Source organism: Erythrolamprus reginae, chromosome 10 (genome assembly GCF_031021105.1).
Source record: "Erythrolamprus reginae isolate rEryReg1 chromosome 10, rEryReg1.hap1, whole genome shotgun sequence".
NCBI lineage: Eukaryota > Metazoa > Chordata > Lepidosauria > Squamata > Dipsadidae > Erythrolamprus > Erythrolamprus reginae.
Window position 1 is genome coordinate 10756270 of NC_091959.1, and position 20905 is coordinate 10777174.

Genomic DNA, 20905 nt, shown 5'->3' on the forward strand with positions numbered 1-20905 from the left:
TTCTTGCAACTCTGGCTGCCTTAGCAGAAGCCTCGGCTCCACTGTCCAACTCATCGGAAACGCCAGGTGAGGAGAAATAACATTGTTCCCAAAATAAGGATCCGTAGTTTAAAAAAAACAAAACAAAACAGAAAACCAGGTTTAGTTTACAGTCCAACTTTCAGCTTTGATGTAATACCACACTTCATTGGAAAATTTGAATTTTTAAGCTCGGCGTGTGTTTTTTTCCCCCTCTTGTGGCATACTTACAATAAAAACAGATTTAAGTAATCAAATGTCTAACCCAAGAATAAAGAGAATAAAGTTAATTGAGAAAGAAGGCATTTCCCCCCCTATGAAAAAATAATAGTGAATAGAAACATAGAAACATAGAAGTCTGATGGCAGAAAAAGACCTCATGGTCCATCTAGTCTGCCCTTATACTATTTTCTGTATTTTATCTTAGGATGGATATATGCTTATCCCAGGCATGTTTAAATTCAGTTACTGTGGATTTACCAACCACGTCTGCTGGAAGTTTGTTCCAAGGATCTACTACTCTTTCAGTAAAATAATATTTTCTCATGTTGCTTTTGATCTTTCCCCCAACTAACTTCAGATTGTGTCCCTTTGTTCTTGTGTTCACTTTCCTATTAAAAACACTTCCCTCCTGGACCTTATTTAACCCATTAACATATTTAAATGTTTCGATCATGTCCCCCCTTTTCCTTCTGTCCTCCAGACTATACAGATTGAGTTCATTAAGTCTTTCCTGATACATTTTATGCTTAAGACCTTCCACCATTCTTGTAGTCCGTCTTTGGACCCGTTCAATTTTGTCAATATCTTCTTGTAGGTGAGATCTCCAGAACTGAACACAGTATTCCAAATGGGGTCTCACCAGCGCTCTATACAGCGGGATCACAATCTCCCTCTTCCTGCTTGTTATACCTCTAGCTATGCAGCCAAGCATCCTACTAGCTTTCCCTACTGCCTGACTGCACTGTTCACCCATTTTGAGACTGTCAGAAATCACTACCCCTAAATCCTTTTCTTCTGAAGTTTTTGCTAACACAGAACTGCCAATGCAATACTCAGATTGAGGATTCCTTTTCCCCAAGTGCATTATTTAAAATGAACTTGATTACGAGTCAAGTTCATTTTAAGACGAATAAGCCTTGTTGTGACTTCTGAATTTCCTTCCTTAGGCCAGTGTTGCCTTCTTCTGCAGTCTAATCTGTAAAGGGAGATCAGATTTATATGCTGAGTAAAAAAGACAGCTACCTTGGCTTGGGTCCCCATTTGCTATAAAGAATTTTATCAATTGACTGTACTGTTTTTCTCTGGAAGCTTTGAGAGAGGGGCAAAGCATTGACATTAAACATTTAGTACCAAATTGTTTTTGTTTTGTTTTGAAAAGAAGATCTATCATTTGAGATTGACCCTTTGGATTAAAAAGGAGAAACATAGAATATTGACGGCAGAAAAAGACCTCATGGTCCATCTAGTCTGCCCTTATACTATTTCCTGTATTTTATCTTAGGATGGATCTATGTTTATCCCAGGCACGTTTAAATTCAGTTACTGGAAATTCAATTCAGGAGAAAACCTGAATCATGTTTTGCCCACCAATTTTTGTGACACGTTGATTGTGGTTTTTATGGAGGATTGTTCCATCTGTGTTAAGATCACAGTGCCACGTCGAGAGCTTTTCCTCTTGAAAATATTCCTGACCTTATTTTATGGAGAGATTTTGTATCGCCTGCTCCTGAATGGCTGACACAAGGTCAATAAATACAGGACAGTTTCTGCCCGCGGGCTTAGAAAGATGAGAAAAACAAACCCACATACAGAATGATTGGCTAGAATGGAAATACTCCAGGGAGGTAAAAGAACTGATTCTTCAACACAGCGTATTGTGTTTCCCGCATGTCCCTTTTTTGCACCCTGATGCAGAAACTGCTGCCAGGTGACTGTTGAGGAAGGGAGGAGTCAGACAGAGCTAATGAACAATCCTGCAAACCCACAATTCCCTCTAGTAAATCATGGTGCAACTGGGAATACGTCTTTATGATCGTTTACTTTCCAGATTTTGGTAGAAGGGACTAATTGGCTCTGTTGGCCATGCTAACATAAAGTAAAGTTGATCTCAGAGGTTCTGGGAGCCAGCCTAGCAATTACATCTATATGTCTCTCTGTTACGGTATCACTTTGTTTTTCATAAAATCCTGATTTTTACCATTATTTTTCCAACAATGGCAGAAATATGCTGCAAGCAAGAATTGCAGACCGCGATTGAGTAATAACATCACTATAAATAAGGAAAAGCAATCATGACAAAGATGAAAGCGCTCACATTTTATGTGATCCTTGACATTTCTGTCATAAATCATACACCATGGCTTTTGAAAGAGAGCTTTTTTTTTTAAATTGTCCATCTGATTGTTAAAAACCTTCAAAGGCTTGCACTTAATATAATATTGTATGCATGTAGATGTACCTCTTGAACTGGTACTGGTAGTGATATACTGTACTTCATATTTTAGGTTCCTTGCTTTAAAACCTATGAGAAGTAGCAAAAATTAGAATATAAATTCCCACAGCCTAGGGGAGAAATTAATAATGAGGGTTAACATAGTATCTGAAAGTTAAATAATGTCATTTGTTTTTGTATTAAACTTTATAAATTTATGCAACTTGTATTTTACTTGTAAAGAAGTTGTTGGAGGAATTTAATTTTGGGAACTTCTACGTACCCCATTTCCAATATTTGGGGTGAGGCATGTTGCCTAAATAATCAAAAAGGAAACACTTAGATATAAGATTGAAATAAGGATGGCACAATTGCTTGTGCTACTTCTGCAAAGCAGTAAAGTCACAACATTTGCAGAAGTACAAAATAATTTAGCTGAAAAAGGGTGGGAAAGAGATTCTCCCCAAAGTCTAGTGGGGATGAGACAGGCTCAGTTACATATAAGATGGATTGACTTTCTATGTGCTGATTGGGGGTGTGTGTGTGGAATAGAATGGAGTATCTTATGTACATTCCTTGTGTGCCCAATCACACTTGACCAATAAAGAATTCTCTTCTCTTCTCTTCTCTTCTCCTCTCCTCTCCTCTCCCCTACCCTACCCTACCCTGCCCTACCCTACTCTACTCAAAGATACCTATACTGACTCAGTTGAATTAGTCAACAAGAGCAGTCCATACTGCCACATTTTCATGAGGTCCTACCGCTTGCTAATATATGCTTCATTTATTTGTTTGAAAGTTGTGGCTACCGAAGAAGTGGTGACCGCAGAATCTGTGGATGGTGCAATTCAACAAGTAGTTAGTTCTGGAGGTCAGCAGGTGATCACCATTGTAACAGACGGGATACAGCTTGGAAATCTTCATTCCATTCCCACCAGTGGAATAGGTCAACCCATTATAGTGACCATGCCAGATGGGCAGCAAGGTAAGTAGAATCCAGGAATAAAACTTTTAAGACCTCCCCACCTGTCGAAAAACATATATTGAAATTTAATTATTTTATATCCTGCGTTTATTATATTTGTAGGCAACTCAAGGTGGCAAATGTATCTAACATTCCTTGCTTGTTCTATTTTGTTAAGTTATTAGGTTAAGTTAAATTGAATATTCATGAAAGCCCTTTAAAGAATACAGATAATAAAGAATTGGATTGGGTGGAATGTAAAACACTGTAGAGGAGACTTGTGCATACGTCGCAGACTCAATTTCCAGAATGGGGGGAAAGAGCTCCACATTTTACAATCTCATTTCTGCCCGTGGACTCATGACACAACAAAACTAGTTATAAGGGCTATGCACATTATTCCGAAGAGTTGCTTCGTGGTTTCCTGAACCCGATCCCCCTCTCTGTTGTTCATCAAAGCAGCCAGGTCTTTTAATGGCTTTGTTCTATATTTAAAAAAATAAAAAACCCTCAAGGTAGTGAATATATCTAATGCTCCTTCTTCCTTCTAAGCGAGAGTGACTGGCCCCAAATCACCCACCTAGAGTCTGAAGAAACGACGCGGTTGCTTTAATGAACTGACTTATTACAACACAAACATGCTGTTAACGCAATGCTTAAAACGATGAAGGACGCTGGGAGTTGTCGTTATCAAGAGAGTTAGGTTAGATGACAAGTTGTCTTCCAACTCATATTCAATAGATAATCTTTAATTGCCTACCTCCTTCCATCCCAGCAACCAGTTGCAACCATTGTTAACTTCTACAGATTTGATCCAAACTTTATTTCAATTCCAGTACTTACAGTACCAGCCACAGACATTGCAGAAGAAACAGTAATCAGCGAAGAGCCGCCAATGAAGAGAGCCTGCATTGAGATCATTGAAAACAGGGTGGAATCCGCGGAAATAGAAGTAAGGAATCTGTTAGTGGAGATGTTTCTTTCTGATTTTCTAAACCAAATGTTTCTTCTTGTCTTGCTTTATAATTGTGATTTTTTGGGATGGGGGTACTTGAAGAAAGTAAGGAATTTATTACTGCATCTTACATTTCTTTTTCAGGTACAGGTAGTCCTCAACTTACAACAGTTTGTTCAGTGACCTTTTCAAGTTACACCGGCATAGGAAAAAAATGACTTACGACCGTTTTTCACAGTTATGACCATTGCAGCATTCCCATGTCCACATGATCAAAATTCAGCGAGTTTGGCAACTAACTCACATTTATGACAGTTGCAATGTCCCAGGGGTCATGGGATCTCCTTTTGCAATCTTAATGTCACTAATTTTAACAATTGCAGTGATTCATTTAACATTTCGCCTCTTAAAAATGACTTTAGATCAAACACCTAAATTCTTCTGAGAATTTAGGACAGTGATGTTGAAACTTTTTTTGCTCAGGTGCCAGAATCGTGTGTGTGCACACAATAGTGTGGATGCCCACACCCATAATTATTATTATTATTATTATTATTATTATTATTATTATTATTATTATTATTTATTAGATTTGTATGCCGCCCCTCTCCATAGACTCGGGGCGGCTCACAACAATAACAAGAACAATGTAAGAACAAATCTAATAATTTAAAAAACACTAAAAACCCCATTATTAAAAAGCAAACATACACACAAACATACCATGTATAAACTGTATAGGCCCGGGGGAGATGTCTCAGTTCCCCCATGCCTGACGGCAGAGATGGCTCTTAAGAACTTTACGAAAGGCAAGGAGGGTGGGGACAGTTCTAATCTCCGGGGGGAGCTGGTTCCAGAGGGTCGGGGCCGCCACAGAGAAGGCTCTTCTCCTGGGTCACGCCATTCAAGCACAACCCCCCCTGGACTGCCCCCCATGCATATGCACAGGCCTCACTGAAATCTCCGGACTTCTGGTAGGCCTGTTGGGCCATTTTTTGACATCCACAGGGTTCAGGATGCTTTCCTGAAGCTGGGGGAGAGCAAAAACAGCCAAAAAGAGGGCCAAAAATCAGTTAGAAACATAGAAACATAGTCTGCCCTTATACTATTTTCTGTATTTTATCTTAGGATGGATATATGTTTATCCCAGGCATGTTTAAATTCAGTTACTGTGGATTTACCAACCACGTCTGCTGGAAGTTTGTTCCAAGGATCTACTACTCTTTCAGTAAAATAATATTTTCTCACGTTGCCTTTGATCTTTCCCCCAACTAACTTCAGATTGTGTCCCCTTGTTCTTGTGTTCACTCTCAAGTTGAGCTGATATAGGGCAACACCTTGCGTATCCTCAGATATGGCTCCACATGCCACCTCTGACAGCCATGCCATAGGTTCGCCATCACCGATTTAGGACCATACATTAAGTTCCAGTTATAATAATTTATTGCTCTTGTCTAGGACAAGAAGGAAAAGGGGGGACATGATCGAAACATTTAAATATGTTAAAGGGTTAAATAAGGTCCAGGAGGGAAGTGTTTTTAATAGGAAAGTGAACACAAGAACAAGGGGACACAATCTGAAGTTAGTTGGGGGAAAGATCAGAAGCAACATGAGAAAATATTATTTTACTGAAAGAGTAGTAGATCCCTGGAACAAACTTCCAGCAGATGTGGTAGGCAAATCCACAGTAACTGAATTTAAACTTGCCTGGGATAAATATATATCCATCCTAAGATAAATACAGAAAATAGTATAAGGGCAGATTAGATGGACCATGAGGTCTTTTTCTGCCGTCAGACTTCTATGTTTCTATACAACAATCCGGTCAACTAGTGGTCGGCCCAAAATTGACGCTAGATAATTGTTAACAGAATTCAAGACAGGTTGGACTTAGACCTTTTGTGAGAATCTAACAACTCCAGGCTACTTCCTCTCTTGATTCCAACCCCTGGGCTTCACCTAGTCTTCTTTTACATTGTATTAGTGCAGTTCGGCTGGGATAATTTGAAAATATGTATGAAAAAATTGTAAGTAAAGGGACTGGGAAAAAAACTCTTGTTTAGAATGGTACTTAGGTAGATAGAAATCCTGTTAAACTCAGGCTTGGAACATGGTTAGTATTGTTCATTAAGAGAAAGTAGAGTGAAGGGGAAGGGATTGAGACTGAGTTTTTGCCTCCCTATTACATAGCAGTAAAGCCATGGACAATTGTTTTAGTACTACCTGGTGATTTCAGTGGAAGGACTGACATTCATTGGTTGGTGAAAGCACAGAGGTTTTTTTAAAAAAGGCTTCTGCTTTGTAAAGGTCAGAACAAAGTGATTGCTGAGATAATTATTTTAATAAAGCAGATATATTGCTTTTTACCTAAGTTTATGTAAAATGGCTCAAAGAGCCCCCTCTGAAAAGCAATAACTTGCTTTGAACTCAATTGGTTTTTCTTTTTTAAAACTACAAAGTTGTTCTGCTTCATCAAACAATAAACCTAGTTGCAGCAGCATCATTTGCAAATAACAATGTATGGTCCCACAGCAATGATATGTTTTATGAGTAATCGCTCTTCTCTAAGATGTTTTACTGATATAAGAAGCAGAATGTGTATTCATGATTCATTTTTTCCTTATTAGGCTTGAAGTTTATTTACCTTGCTTTCTAGTTCTTAAAAACTGCACATTTCTTTGTAGTAATTGTTCAAATAGAATCTACATCTCAATGTCAAAATAATAGAAACATAGAAGTCTGACGGCAGAAAAAGACCTCATGGTCCATCTAGTCTGCCCTTATACTATTTTCTGTATTTTATCTTAGGATGGATATATGTTTATCCCAGGCATGTTTAAATTCAGTTACTGTGGATTTATCTACCACGCCTGCTGGAAGTTTGTTCCAAGGATCTACTACTCTTTCAGTAAAATAATATTTTCTTCCCAGTATGTAACCGCTTTAGGACAGCTCAAACTCACCTGTTTCAATGAGGCATCATATAAGCCAGGGGTCTCCAACCGTGGCAACTTTAAGACTTGTGGATGTCAACTTCAGCTTTGTTGGCTGAGGAATTCTGGGAGTTGAAGTCTTAAAGTTGCCAAAGTTGGAGACTCAAGATTAGTTTAATGTTTCCAAATGTAAGATAATGCACTTGGGGAAAAGGAATCCTCAATCGGAGTATTGCATTGGCAGTTCTGTGTTAGCAAAAACTTCAGAAGAGAAGGATTTAGGGGTAGTGATTTCTGACAGTCTCAAAATGGGTGAGCAGTGTGGTCGGGCGGTAGGAAAAGCAAGTAGGATGCTTGGCTGCATAGCTAGAGGTATAACAAGCAGGAAGAGGGAGATTGTGATCCCACTATATAGAGCGCTGGTGAGACCCCATTTGGAATACTGGGTTCAGTTCTGGAGACCTCACCTACAAAAAGATATTGACAAAATTGAACAGGTCCAAAGACGGGCTACAAGAATGGTGGAAGGTCTTAAGCATAAAACGTATCAGGAAAGACTTCATGAACTCAATCTGTATAGTCTGGAGGACAGAAGGAAAAGGGGGGACATGATCGAAACATTTAACTATGTTAAAGGGTTAAATAAGGTTCAGGAGAGAAGTGTTTTTTACAGGAAAGTGAACACAAGAATAAGGGGGCACAATCTGAAGTTGGTTGGGGGAAAGATCAGAAGCAATGTGAGAAAATATTTTACTGAAAGAATAGTAGATGCTTGGAACAAACTTCCAGCAGACGTGGTTGGTAAATCCACAGTAACTGAATTTAAACACGCCTGGGATCAACATCTATCCATCCTAAGATAAAAGACAAAAAATAGTATAAGGGCAGACTAGATGGACCATGAGGTCTTTTTCTGCCGTCAGTCTTCTATGTTTCAAATATAAGCGGTACCCATTTTTAATGCAGGCACTGTTTTTTTACAGGGCATTTTTTTTGTTTCTAAGTCACATCTCAAAGAGGTACCTCAGGGACCGCCTTCTGCTGCACAAATCCCAGCGACCAGTTAGGTCCCACAGAGTGGGTCTTCTCCGGGTCCCGTCAACCAAACAATGTCGCTTGGCGGGACCCAGAGGAAGAGTCTGCGGAGAGGGGCGGCATACAAATCTAAATAATAAATGAATGAATGAATGAATGAATGAATGAATAAAGAGCCTTCTCTGTGGCGGCCCCGGCCCCTGGAACCAACTCCCCCCAGAGATTAGAATTGCCCCCACCCTCCTTGCCTTTCGAAAGCTGCTTAAAACCCACCTCTGCCGCCAGGCATGGGGGAACTGAGATACTCTTTCCCCCTAGGCCTTTACAATTTTATGCATGGTATATCTGTATGTATGTTTGGTTTTTATATAATGGCTTTTTAACTGTTTTTAGTATTGGATTTTGTTATATAATGTTTTATTGCTGTTGTTAGCCGCCCCGAGTCTGCGGAGAGGGGTGGCATACAAATCCAATCAATCAATCAATCAATCAATCAATCAATCAATAAATAAATAAATATTTGGTGTCTAATTTGCTCTGTTCCAAAATTCTTGCAGCTTATTTCTTTTTTTTTAAACGAAAAATGATTAAAAACGGTCAATTCTCTTTGAGGGGGACCCCCGTTAACACGACGTTTGTTTTTGTTCGCCTTTCATAGGAAAGAGAAACGTTACAAAAACAGATGGACGAGGCTAACCGGGAAGCCCAGAAGTATCGCCAGCAACTTTTGAAGAAAGAGCAAGAGGCGGAAGCTTGTCGGCAGAAGTTGGAGGCGATGGCCCGCCTCCAGACTAGCAAAGAAGCTGTTTGATTGGATGAAGTGAGCATTCTATTATATACAGGATAAGAAAACCGCAGTACAATCTGGCTCTGCATAAACGCATATTGTAGGTGCAGAACTGAGATTCTTTGTCAAAGAAGATGCTACTGGACTTAAGCCATGAGCTCTGGTGATTTTCTTGTATCATAAAAAAAAAATAATACAACCTCAGAATTTAGACATTTTTGTGCAAAATATTTAAAAAGAAAAAAAAATACTGTAAATAGTTTTTTTTTTTTACAGTTCCAAAATTAGTTGTTTAATCTTTTTTGGAAGGGATCCACAAACCTGCAATGCCAATGTTTTTGTGACTTTTTTAATTTTTATTTTGCTATGAATCTTCCGAGATGCAGAACAGTTTTAAGGAGGGTAACTGTTGATTTAAATTGCGCTTGTGTTAAATGAATTATGTGACAGAACTGAGCTGGCTGATATTCATTCCCTGATTATTGTTATCCTTTGTACAGCTTTAAGGAGTTGGCCAGCGTCTCCGAACAATGGCCCCCTTTTTTTTAGGGAAGAAAAAGTGTAATTTTTTATATTTAATTCCTGATATATTCAAGTAGATTGACATGTATATGAAGCTGATATTTTTAAAATGTTTCAGTTTGTACATATGCTGCATGGTTTTTTTTTTTATGATTTCTATATGCATCTTCCATAAGTATTTTTCAGGAAAGAGGATGGAAAATTATGATTTTAAAATTGTTTCAACCTAGGCCGGGAGTGGCCAACCGTGGCAACTTTACGATCTATGGACTTCAACTCCCAGAATTCCTCGTTGTAAAGTTGCTATAGTTGCCCAGCCTTGCTCTAGGTCATAGGGGTAGGGGGTAGATGCAAAAGCCGGTGAATAACTGTGGGTCGATTATTTTCCCTTTATATCGGGAGCTACATTTCCTAGAGCAGTGTTTCTCAACCTTGGCAACTTGGAGATATCTGGACTTCAACTCCCAGAATTCCCCAGCCAGCTTTTGCTGGCTGGGGAATTTTGGGAGTTGAAGTCCAAATATCTTCAAGTTGCCAAGGTTGGGAAACACTGTCCTAGAGGGATGTAACTTGGGAGAAGAAAAAGAAAATAAAAACCAGTATTCTATGTAATATATATTAATTATACAAAAATGTTACCCTTAGCGCAGCCAATCGTATTTTCAGGGTGACCAGCTAAGCTGGGCTGGGATAATTCTCCAAATAGTGAACAAATTTCAAGTCCTTTTGCCCCCAAACTCTTACGCTTAACTTCTCCCCTACTATGCTGCCACCTGCTGGACAGGATGTTAACATTCACATCACGGCGTCCCTCTGTTCCCATCACCCACCCCCAAATGCCCTAAGGATAATAGCCTGATATCTGCAATTGGAGTCCAGTCTGTCCTCCAGGAAATCTGTTGGCCAATCGCACACAAGTGTGTCCATCTCTCACAGTATCTTTAATCTGACTGACCAACTTACAGCAGGTACTGATGACCAGACTTCCTAGCACAGTTCACAACACTTCCCCACAAAGGGTTGACCATCTACTAGAAATTGCCCCCCACCCCCCAAAAAAGGAAGTATAAGGAGGTAATTTCCCATTTGGAAATGGCATCTCACCCCACTTCTCCAAGGGGGTCATCCCTCAAGCCTTGAAGGTCATGAGATTGGAAAGAAGAAATTGGACAACCAGATTTTGAAATGACACCTCACTCACACTGTTGTGTGTACCAATAGCCTAAAACATAAGGGGGTTAACTGAGGTCACCTCCTTCACAATGTTCCCACTTGGTCTGCAAAACGAACAGGGGCGACAGGAAAGTCCTTGCATGGGTTTTATCTAGGAGCCACCCGAAGTGAAGTCCATGTTCCTCTTGTGTTCCTGCTCTGCCACCCTCCCTGTGGCCTTTGCTCTCCCTTCCAACAAAGCTCACCGAGGAAATATCTCCTTCTTCCTAACTGCGCCCATCATCTCAATCTTAACAGTATAACTAATACAAGGGGCATGTAACTTTCACCGTTTTTTATCTGCACAACAAAATTGAAGGTGGTCCTAAATCATGACTGACTTCTAAGGGCAGCTTCGTGTGACCCGTTCGTTCGGTTGTTGCCCCCCCTCTGTTATTCTGGACAGCTCTGATTATGTTTTAATTTGCGTGGTCTTCAGGGGGGAGAAGACCCTCCTTAGCATTTCCGGTGAATGGTGTTTTAAAACTCCTCAGTTTTTACCTGTCTTTTCTCTCTCCTCCCACGCCATCCAGGTGTATCGGTATTCAGTGCCCACGTTTGCCAACCAATATGATCAGCGGTTATTGATGCAGAGTTCAAAGTCTGCCATGATTGAGCTATATTAAATTGCGAAGGAGTGATTTGGGTCCTCGAGGTATTGTGGATAATATCCCCCCAAAATAAGACCCTGTCTTATATTTTTTTTTGAACCCTGAAATAAGCGCTTGGCCTTATTTTGGGGGAGGTCTTGTTTTCAGAGGAAGGTTTATTCTCAGAGGAGGGCTTATTTTCAGGCCGTGTCTTATTTTCAGGGAAACACAGTACCAAGGTATAGGAGGGCAACCCTAAGTACCATTACACATAAAAAATTCACTGTTAAAAGAAAGAAGCATGTTTTAGACCAAGGATCCCCAAACTTGGCAACTTTAAGACTTATGGAATTCTGGGAGTTGAAGTCCACAAGTCTTAAAGTTGCCAAGTTTGGGGACCTTTGTTTTAGGCCTTTAATATAGCCTCAAAAAATAGGTAAGTAAGCACTTAGTTTCCTCCTGGATTTCAGCCCAGAAAAAGATGTTATGGGACCTACTAAAGATTTCACAGCTGAGTCTTGCTCTGCAGATGGAAAGGAATGAAAGGTAGATATAATTGCAGGTGGGATTTGAATACAAGGAGAAATGAGATGGATCTCTCTCCCCTTAACCTTGTCTTTGTGAGCTTTGTCCTTGCGCTCGGGCAAATATAAGGGAATATTTATAAAAATATATTTCTTTGTCAGTCACCGTTGATGCGGTTGGGTCTATCTTTCCCACTGCGAATGTTGACTTGGACATTTGTTGGCTTTTGGATAATTCACAGACCATACTGCCTTAAAGATTACCAAGTGCTACAAACGCTTTTACCCTTTGTTGAGACTACTGTGCAGCAGCTGCTTTATTTCCACGCATACCTTGTATTTTGATTTGTGCTTTGCTGTGTTTAATCTTCCAGTGCTTTTATGAAACGTATAACTTTATAAATCATCTAGATTACCTATACAGGAGAATTGCCCTTAAAAAAATTGTCTTTGGCCTACCTTTTCTATTTACAATTAAATATCTTTTCCACAGACGCGGGGTCGATTCGCTTATTTTGTAAAACGTTATCAACCAAGTGGTTTCTTCTTAAATAGGGTCCAGGAGGGAAGTGTTTTTAATAGGAAAGTGAACACAAGAACAAGGGGACACAATCTGAAGTTAGTTGGGGGAAAGATCAAAAGCAACATGAGAAAATATTATTTTACTGAAAGAGTAGTACAGTGTTCCCTCGGTTTTCGCGGGTTCGAACTTCGCGAAAAGTCTATACCACGGTTTTTCAAAAATATTAATCAAAAAATACTTTGCGTTTCCCCCCCCTATACCACGGTTTTTCCTGCCCGATGACGTCCTATATCATCACCAAACTTTCATCCACCTTTAATAAATATATTTTTAAATAAACTTTAATAAAGAAACATGGTGAGTAATAATCTAAATGGTTGCTAAGGGAATGGGAAATTGCAATTTAGGGGTTTAAAGTCTTAAGGGATGGCTTGTGATACTGATCATAGCCAAAAATAGTGTATTTACTTCCGCATCTCTACTTTGCGGAAATTCAACTTCCGCGGGCGGTCTCGGAACGCATCCCCCGCGAAAATCGAGGGAACACTGTAGATCCTTGGAACAAACTTCCAGCAGACATGGTAGATAAATCCACAGTAACTGAATTTAAACATGCCTGGGATAAACATATATCCATCCTAAGATAAAATACAGAAAATAGTATAAGGGCAGACTAGATGGACCATGAGGTCTTTTTCTGCCGTCAGACTTCTATGTTTCTATGTTTCTAGAGCGCAGAATGGTTATAAAAGGTGGTTGCTTGGATTTTTAAGAATTAGGAACACGTGGAGAAATACACTGGTTGGAATATAGCTGCATCAGCGTTACTATTAGAACGGTTCAAAAGTTCTACATTAGAGATTTCCATTCTACTCGTTGAAGGGCAAAATTATTCTTTCAATAAGGTGTCATAGTTTACTATTTTATAACATCAGCATTATTTTTTTAAGTGGAGAAATCGATAGCTCCAATTTAGCACGGAGACTTAAAAAATGTGAGAAATTTGGTAATAGATTGAAAAGGCCCATGTTCCAATTTTAGTCAATCCAAACCTGTGGACCAACAGAGGTATCTATGAGACTGCCTTCTGCCGCACGAATCCCAGCGACCAGTTAGGTCCCACAGAGTGGGCCTTCTCCGGGTCCCGTCAACAAAACAATGTCGCTTGGCTGGGCCCAGGGGAAAAGCCTTCTCTGGGGTGGCCCCGACCCTCTGGAATCAACTCCCCCCAGAGATTAGAGTTGCCCCCACCCTCCTTGCCTTTCGTAAGCTCCTTAAAACCCACCTCTGTCGTCAGGCATGGGGGAATTGAGACATTCTTTCCCCCTAGGCCTTTATAATTTATGCATGGTATGTTTGTTTGTATGGATGTTTAGTTTTATAATAAGGGTTTTTTAGTTGTTTTTAGTATTGGATTTACATGATGTTTTGGATCTGGACCTCACCCACAGAAGACGAACACAAGGAGGAGGAGGAAGAGGAGGAGGAAGAGGAGGAGGAAGAAGAGGAGGAGGACAGGGAAGGAGCCGCCTTGTTGAGGTTCTCTTTCACTTTGCTTGCGTAACTGATTTTGGGAACGATCTTCGCGCTGCTGTTATCCACGGGGAAAACCGGGGGAGGCTTAAACAGGGTCCACGAATCTTCCTTCGAGGACACAGAGACGTGCTTCCCCTTCGGACGCTCCTCCAGCTTTTTGCCGGACGGTCCAACTTTGGCCTCCACCACCTTCCGGAGCATGTCCCCAACTCCGCCAGGCTTCCCGCGGCCCACCCCTAGCCCGCCCGGCTGCTCGCACTTCCACGCAATTGATTCTAACAATTGTTCAGAGGTTGCACATTTTGCCATTCCAAGCCCAACACTTACGTGAATGACAGCCCTAACAAAAATGCTTAAAATGAAAAGTCAATTTATCATCTCAACTGGGGTTGCCATCGAATGTATCGCTCACAGGAAGGATCTTGAAACTGCATCACTCTTGATGCTATGTTAGCTACAAATGTTGGAGCACCCACAAATTGAGTTGCGGTTCCAGAATTAAGCATGATTGCTACATTTAGCCACATTGGTAAAAATGGAAAAGGAATTTTTCCAGAATAGATTTATTACTTAAATTCTACTCTGTTTCTGAAGACACTTGAACGGCTCTTGAGTAACAATAATAAACCCTGTAAAATCAACCCAAGTTTTTCCTTTGATTACGAAGGGAATCGAAAATGAGTCGGCATGTGTTGTATTGCCTCTGTACAAATCGATGGTGAGTACTGTATACAGTTCTGGTCACCGCACCAGGATATAATGGAACTGGAAAAGGTGCAAAAAAGGGCCAGAAGGATCATCAAGGAAATGGAGCACCTCTCTTAGGAAACCAGGTTGCAACACCTTGGTCTCTTCAGCCTTGAAAGACGGTGTTTAAGGAAATCATGCTTGGGATAGAAAAGATGGATATAGAAAAAATATTTCCTCTATCATGCAATACTAGGCGAGGGGGCCCTCCCTAAAGCTCATAGGTAAGAAAGTGAGGATAAATAAAGAGAAATATTTCTTCACCCAGAGGGTCCTTGGTTGATGGAATTCACTTCCAGAAGAGGTCATGACAGCTGTCAGTCTGGATAGCTTCAAGGCAGGATTAGAGAGATTCATGGATGCCAAGTGTATCATGGGTGGTTATTGAAACGGATGCCCCAAGTGCCGCCTCTATGTTGGTTGAGGCAGGCAGGGTTCCCTTGGACACCATTTGTTGGGGGTCAAGGGAAAGGGAGGGTTTTGCCTTCTCTTTCTGCTCAAGATCCCCAGGGACAATTGGTGGGCCACTGTGCGACAGAATGCTGGACTCGATGGGCTTTGGCCCAATTCAGCATGGCTCTTCTTATGTTATATTCTCCTTTGCCAGCAGATGTTCAAAGATACAGTGATACCTCATCTTACAAACCCCTCGTCATACAAACGTTTCGAGATACAAACCCGGGGTTTAAGATTTTTTTGCCTCTTCTTCCGAACTATTTTCACCTTACAAACCCAAGCCACTGCCCACTGGGATACCCCGCCTCCGGACTTCTGTAGCCAGCGAAGCGCCCATTTTTGTGCTGCTGGGATTCTCCTGAGGCTCCCCTTCATGGGAAACACCACCTCTGGACTTCGGTGTTTTTGCGATGCTGCAGGGGAATCCCAGCAGGGAAATCCCAGCAGCGCAAAAACGGGCACTTCGCTGGCAACGGAAGTCCGGAGGTGGGGTTTCCCAGGGAGGGGAGCGTCAGCGAAATCGCAGCATCACAAAAACACGGAAGTCCGGAGGTGGAGTTTCCCATGGAGGGGAACCTCAGGGGAATCCCAGCAGTGCAAAAACGGGCGCTTCGGCTGGCAAAAGGGGTGAGTTTTGAGCTTGCACGCATTAATAACTTTTCCATTGATTCCTATGGCAAACATTGTTTCGTCTTACAAACTTTTCACCTTACAAACCTCGTCCCGGAACGAATTAAGTTCGTAAGACGAGGTATCACTATACTTCCTTGGTACCAAATGGCAGGGGTAGGGTTGAAACCCCCCCCCCCCCCACTCAGATAGGTTTTGTTGGGTATAGCAATTAAATATGGGTCCATGGGTGAAAAAGAACCCCCTGTTGTATTTTTGAATTTTGACTAAAATGAAGCCAAGTTGCGTAAGCATTTCAAAAAGCCACAATTTTGACAAATAGGATAGTCAAAATAAGTTTAAACAACTGGCTACCCATTAAGTATGATTGTGGAACATCTGTATCTGTTTACTCGTGAGTTCAGCCTTTGAGGATTAATACATCTTACCTAATCAGAACTTGAGCTACCAACAATAATGTTCTCCAGGTTCAGCATTACAACCTACTTCGGCGTCACAAAAATGGAAAGGAAAATCGTTCAAATACATCAGAAATGACAGGTCTGTTTCAGTGGTGACTGAGACCAACAAATACCTATTTCTCCAGAAAGAATTTATTCATTTTAGATTAGATTAGATTAGATTAGATTAGATTTATTGGATTTATATGCCACCCCTCTCCGAAAACTCGGGGCGGCTCACAACAATAATAAAAAACAGTACACAATAACAAATCCAATACCCACCAATCTAATTACAATTTAAAATTAGTAATTTCATAAAACAATCCCAATATATATAAAAAACAGGCACACAGTCAATCAATCAACAAAACAGCATGGGCAAGGGGGAGGTGTTTTAGTTCCCCCATGCCTGACGGCAGAGGTGGGTCTTAAGGAGTTTACAAAAGGCAGGGAGGGTTGGGGCAATCCTAATCTCAGGGGGGGAGCTGGTTCCAGAGGGTCGGGGCCCCCACAGAGAAGGCTCTTCCCCTGGGTCCCGCCAGACGACATTGTTTAGTCCCTAACCGGTCGCTGGGATTCGTGCAGCAGGAGGCGGTCCCGAAGATATTCTGGTCCGGAGCCATGAAGGGCTTTATAGGTCATAACTAACACTTTGAATTGTGACCGGAAACTGATCGGCAACCAATGCAGACTGCGGAGTGTTGGAGTAATATGGGCCTACTTAGAGAAGCCCATAATTGCTCTCGCAGCTGCATTCTGCACGATTTGTGACACATGGTGTTTTTTCCCATGGTTTTGACGATATGACTTCTCTTTGCTCTTAACCAAGGTACTATTTCTATTCATTCAGTCACCTGTAGGTAAATATATATTTCCCCTTCGTTTCCTACCCATTGGGTCCAAGAGGAAGATAACTAGCAAAATAGTCATTTGCATCAAATCCTATTTACTCATTCTGCCATTTCAAGCCCTTTTGTTTCCTGCCTGGATACGGGTTTGGAGTGTGTTTGCTCACCTCCTCAATTAGTGTGCTATTTCGGAACTAAGAGAGGCAAGATAAATAGTAAAAATCGTGACCTATGACTTCCATTTCAAAATCTTTTGATAGGACGGAAGAGGAAGCTGGTTTAAGCCTGAGCTGCTTTCAGTAATCAGTTCTGAATTTCAGAAGTGGGTTTCCGACTGTCGCTCCAAACCTGATCCCACCCACCCATTCTTATAAAAGTTCTGAAACTTTTAGATCTATTCTCCCCTGCATGTGTTATCTGGATCAGGGGTGAAACCCAGCAGGTCCTGACAGGTTTTCAAGATCACCCTATTAGGGTGCCACGCTAACCACATGGCATGATTTACTGCCAAAGAGGCTTATCAGTTATCGCTTGCTGGCAATCTAGAAAAAACAGAAGTCTGCAATGATAGATATATATTCTCTCCCCCCCTGCACACCTCTTTTTGTTTCCACAGCACAATGCATGCACTGTTGTATTGCTCGCCCAGGCACCAGAGAACATACTATAAATCAGTGATTTTCAACCTGTTTTGAGCTGCGGCACATTTTTTACATACTGTATACAAAATCATGGGGCACATTGAGCGGGGGGGGGGGGGGGGCGCTAAAAAAGTTTGAACAAAAAAATTCTCTCTCTCTCTTCCTCCCTTTTGCTCTATTTCTCTCCCTCTTTCTCTTCCTCTCTCCATCCCTCTTTCTCCCTTCCGTCCTCTCTTTTTTGCTCTCTTTCTCTCTCCCTCCTTCCCTCCCTCTCTTTCTCTCTCTCTCTTGCTTTCTCTCTCTTTCTCTCTTGCTTTCTCTCTCTCTCCTCTCTCTTGCTTTCTCTCTCTCTCTTGCTTTCTTTCTCTCTCTTTCTTTCTCTCTCTCTCTTTCTCTCTCTTGCTGAGTTTCGCGGCACACCTGGCCATGTCTCGCGGCACACTAGTGTGCCATGGCACACTGGTTGAAAAACACTGCTATAAATAAATGTGCAGTCAATATAACGTCTCTTACATGTGGGACTCAGGAAGGCTTAGTTTCTCAGCTAAAACTCAAGAAACTCAACATTCTTGATCTGCAGATGTTAGGATAGGAATCTACAAAAACATGGGTGCCTAATTTATATAATTTATATAATTTATATAATTTATATAATTTATATAATTTGTATAATTTGTATAATTTATATAATTTATATAATTTATATAATTTATATAATTTATATAATTTATATTATTTATATTATTTATATTATTTATATTATTTATATTATTTATATTACATATATTACTTATATTATTTATATTATTATTATTATTATTATTATGTCAGTACAACACAGCCAACAAGATCACTATGCTGGATTTTGTATTTCATCACCAGTCGGGCGCTTCCCAAGCACCTAGGATTGTGTGATGTAGCGGCGAATTATGTTTGCCAATCCCAGTAAAGCAGCCTTTTGCAATTGACAGATGGAGATTTTGTCAATTCCGATGGTTTTCAAATGTCCGCTGAGATCCTTTGGCACTGCGCCCAGCATGCCAAGTACCACTGGGACCACTTTCACGGGCTTATGCCAGAGTCGTTGCAGCTAGACTTTTAGATCTTCGTATTTTACTAATTTCTCTAGCTGCTTCTCCTCAATTCTGCTGTCCCCTGTGATTGTGAATTATTATTATTATCATTATTATTATTATTATTATTATTATTATTATTATTATTATTATTATTTAGATTTGTATGCTGCCCCTCTCCATAGACTCGGGGCGGCTCACAACAACAATAAAACAATGTATAACAAATCTAATAATTTAAAAGTCATTATAGCTTGTGTTGGAAGAGGGACCCTGCGGGTCTTCTAGTCCGACCCTATACCAGTGATGTCGAACCTTTTTTCCCCTCGGGTGCCGAAAGAGTGTGAGCGAGTGCTTTGTGCATGTGCGAGTGCCCACACCCATAATTCAATGCCTGGGAAGGGCAAAAACTGCTTCCTCCACCCCTCCAGAGAACCTCTGGAGGCAAAAAATGGCCTGTTTCCCAACTTCTGGTGGGCCCAGTAGGCTTGTGTTTCGCCCTCCCCAGGCTCCAAAGGCATCCATGGAGCTGGGGGCGGATAAAAATGCCCTTCCCTCCCCCTGGAGGATCTCTGGAAGCCAAAAACGCCCTCCCAGAGCCTCTGTGTAAGCCCAAGATCAGCTGGCCAGCACACACATGCATGTTGAAGCTGAGCTAGGGCAATGGTTCACCCATGCCAGAGGTTCACCATCACTGCCCTATACCATCCCATGCATATAGCAGTCCAGTCTTTTCTTGAAGGTCTCCAGTGTTGGGGTGTTCACAACCTCCGCAGGCAGGCCATTCCACTGGTTGATCACTCTCACCATCAGAAAGTTCTTCCTTATTCCTAGGTTGACCTAAGTGGTAAAGCCCACTGCAACAATATCGCCAAAAAGGCTTCTAGAGTTGTTAACCTGATCCTACGTAGCTTCTGCTCCGGCAATCTCACACTACTCACAAGAGCCTACAAAACTTTTGCCAGACCCATCCTAGAATACAGCTCATCTGTCTGGAACCCATACCACATCTCAGACATCAACAGCAAAACATCCAAAAATATTTCACCAGAGGAGCCCTTCACTCTTCCACTCGAAACAGAACACCCTACGAAAATAGACTAACAATCCTGGGTCTAGAAAGCTTAGAACTACGACGCCTAAAACACGATTTAAGTATTGCCCACAAGATCATATGCTGCAACGGCCTACCTGTCAATGACTACTTCAGCTTCAACCGCAACAACACAAGAGCACGCAACAGATTCAAACTTAATATTAACCGCTCCAAACTTGACTGTAAAAAATATGACTTTAACAATCGAGTTGTCGAAGCGTGGAACTCATTACCAGACTCAATAGTGTCAACCCCTAACCCCCAACATTTCTCCCTTAGACTATCCACAATTGACCTCTCCAGGTTGCTAAGAGGTCAGTAAGGGGCGTACATAAGTGCACTAGTGTCCCTTTCGTCCCCTGTCCAATTGTCTTTCCTTTATCTCATATATCATATATATTTTCTTCCTTTCATATATCTTCCCCTCTATTTTATATTTTTCTTTATATATATTACCTCATGTCTATTCTCTTCTATATGTATTGTATATTGGACAAAATAAACAAATAAAAAAAATTGAATCTCTCCTTGGTCAGCTTCCATCCGTTGCATGACCCTCTTATCTCTGTGGCAGCCTCTCAAGTTTGTGAAAACTGCTATCATGTTCCCCCTGGACTAGACTATCCATGCCCAGTTCCTTGTATGGTTTGGTTTGTAGCCCCTTTATCATTCTGGCTGCCTTCTTTTGTATTTTTTCCAGAGTTTAGATGTCTTTACGATAACTCTAGTGCCTTGGCAAATTGTCCCACTGAATTGGCCACGTCGAGTTGTCCTACAGCCAATTGGCCATGGCAAATTGATTGTAGAACATTGGTCAAAAAGATATTGACAAAATTGAACGGGTCCAAAGATGGGCTACAAGAATGGTGGAAGGTCTTAAGCATAAAACATAGCAGGAAAGACTTCATGAACTCAACCTGTATAGTCTGGAGGACAGA

At 41.1% G+C, this 20905-nt stretch overlaps 1 protein-coding gene across 4 annotated transcripts in view; it reads left to right on the plus strand.

Annotated features, from left to right (window-relative positions):
* GABPB1 (GA binding protein transcription factor subunit beta 1) overlaps positions 1–12468 on the plus strand; it is a 30196-nt gene extending 17728 nt beyond the window's left edge. For all 4 annotated transcript variants that reach the window (XM_070762365.1, XM_070762368.1, XM_070762367.1 and 1 more), the window contains exons 6-9: positions 1–66; positions 3252–3437; positions 4253–4368; positions 8998–12468. The exon at positions 1–66 is cut by the window's left edge and continues 48 nt beyond it. In XM_070762365.1, the coding sequence (XP_070618466.1) occupies positions 1–66; positions 3252–3437; positions 4253–4368; positions 8998–9150 (521 nt within the window). In that variant the 3' untranslated portion in view covers positions 9151–12468. The remainder of the gene's footprint in view (positions 67–3251; positions 3438–4252; positions 4369–8997) is intronic.
* Positions 12469–20905: the final 8437 nt, after the last annotated feature.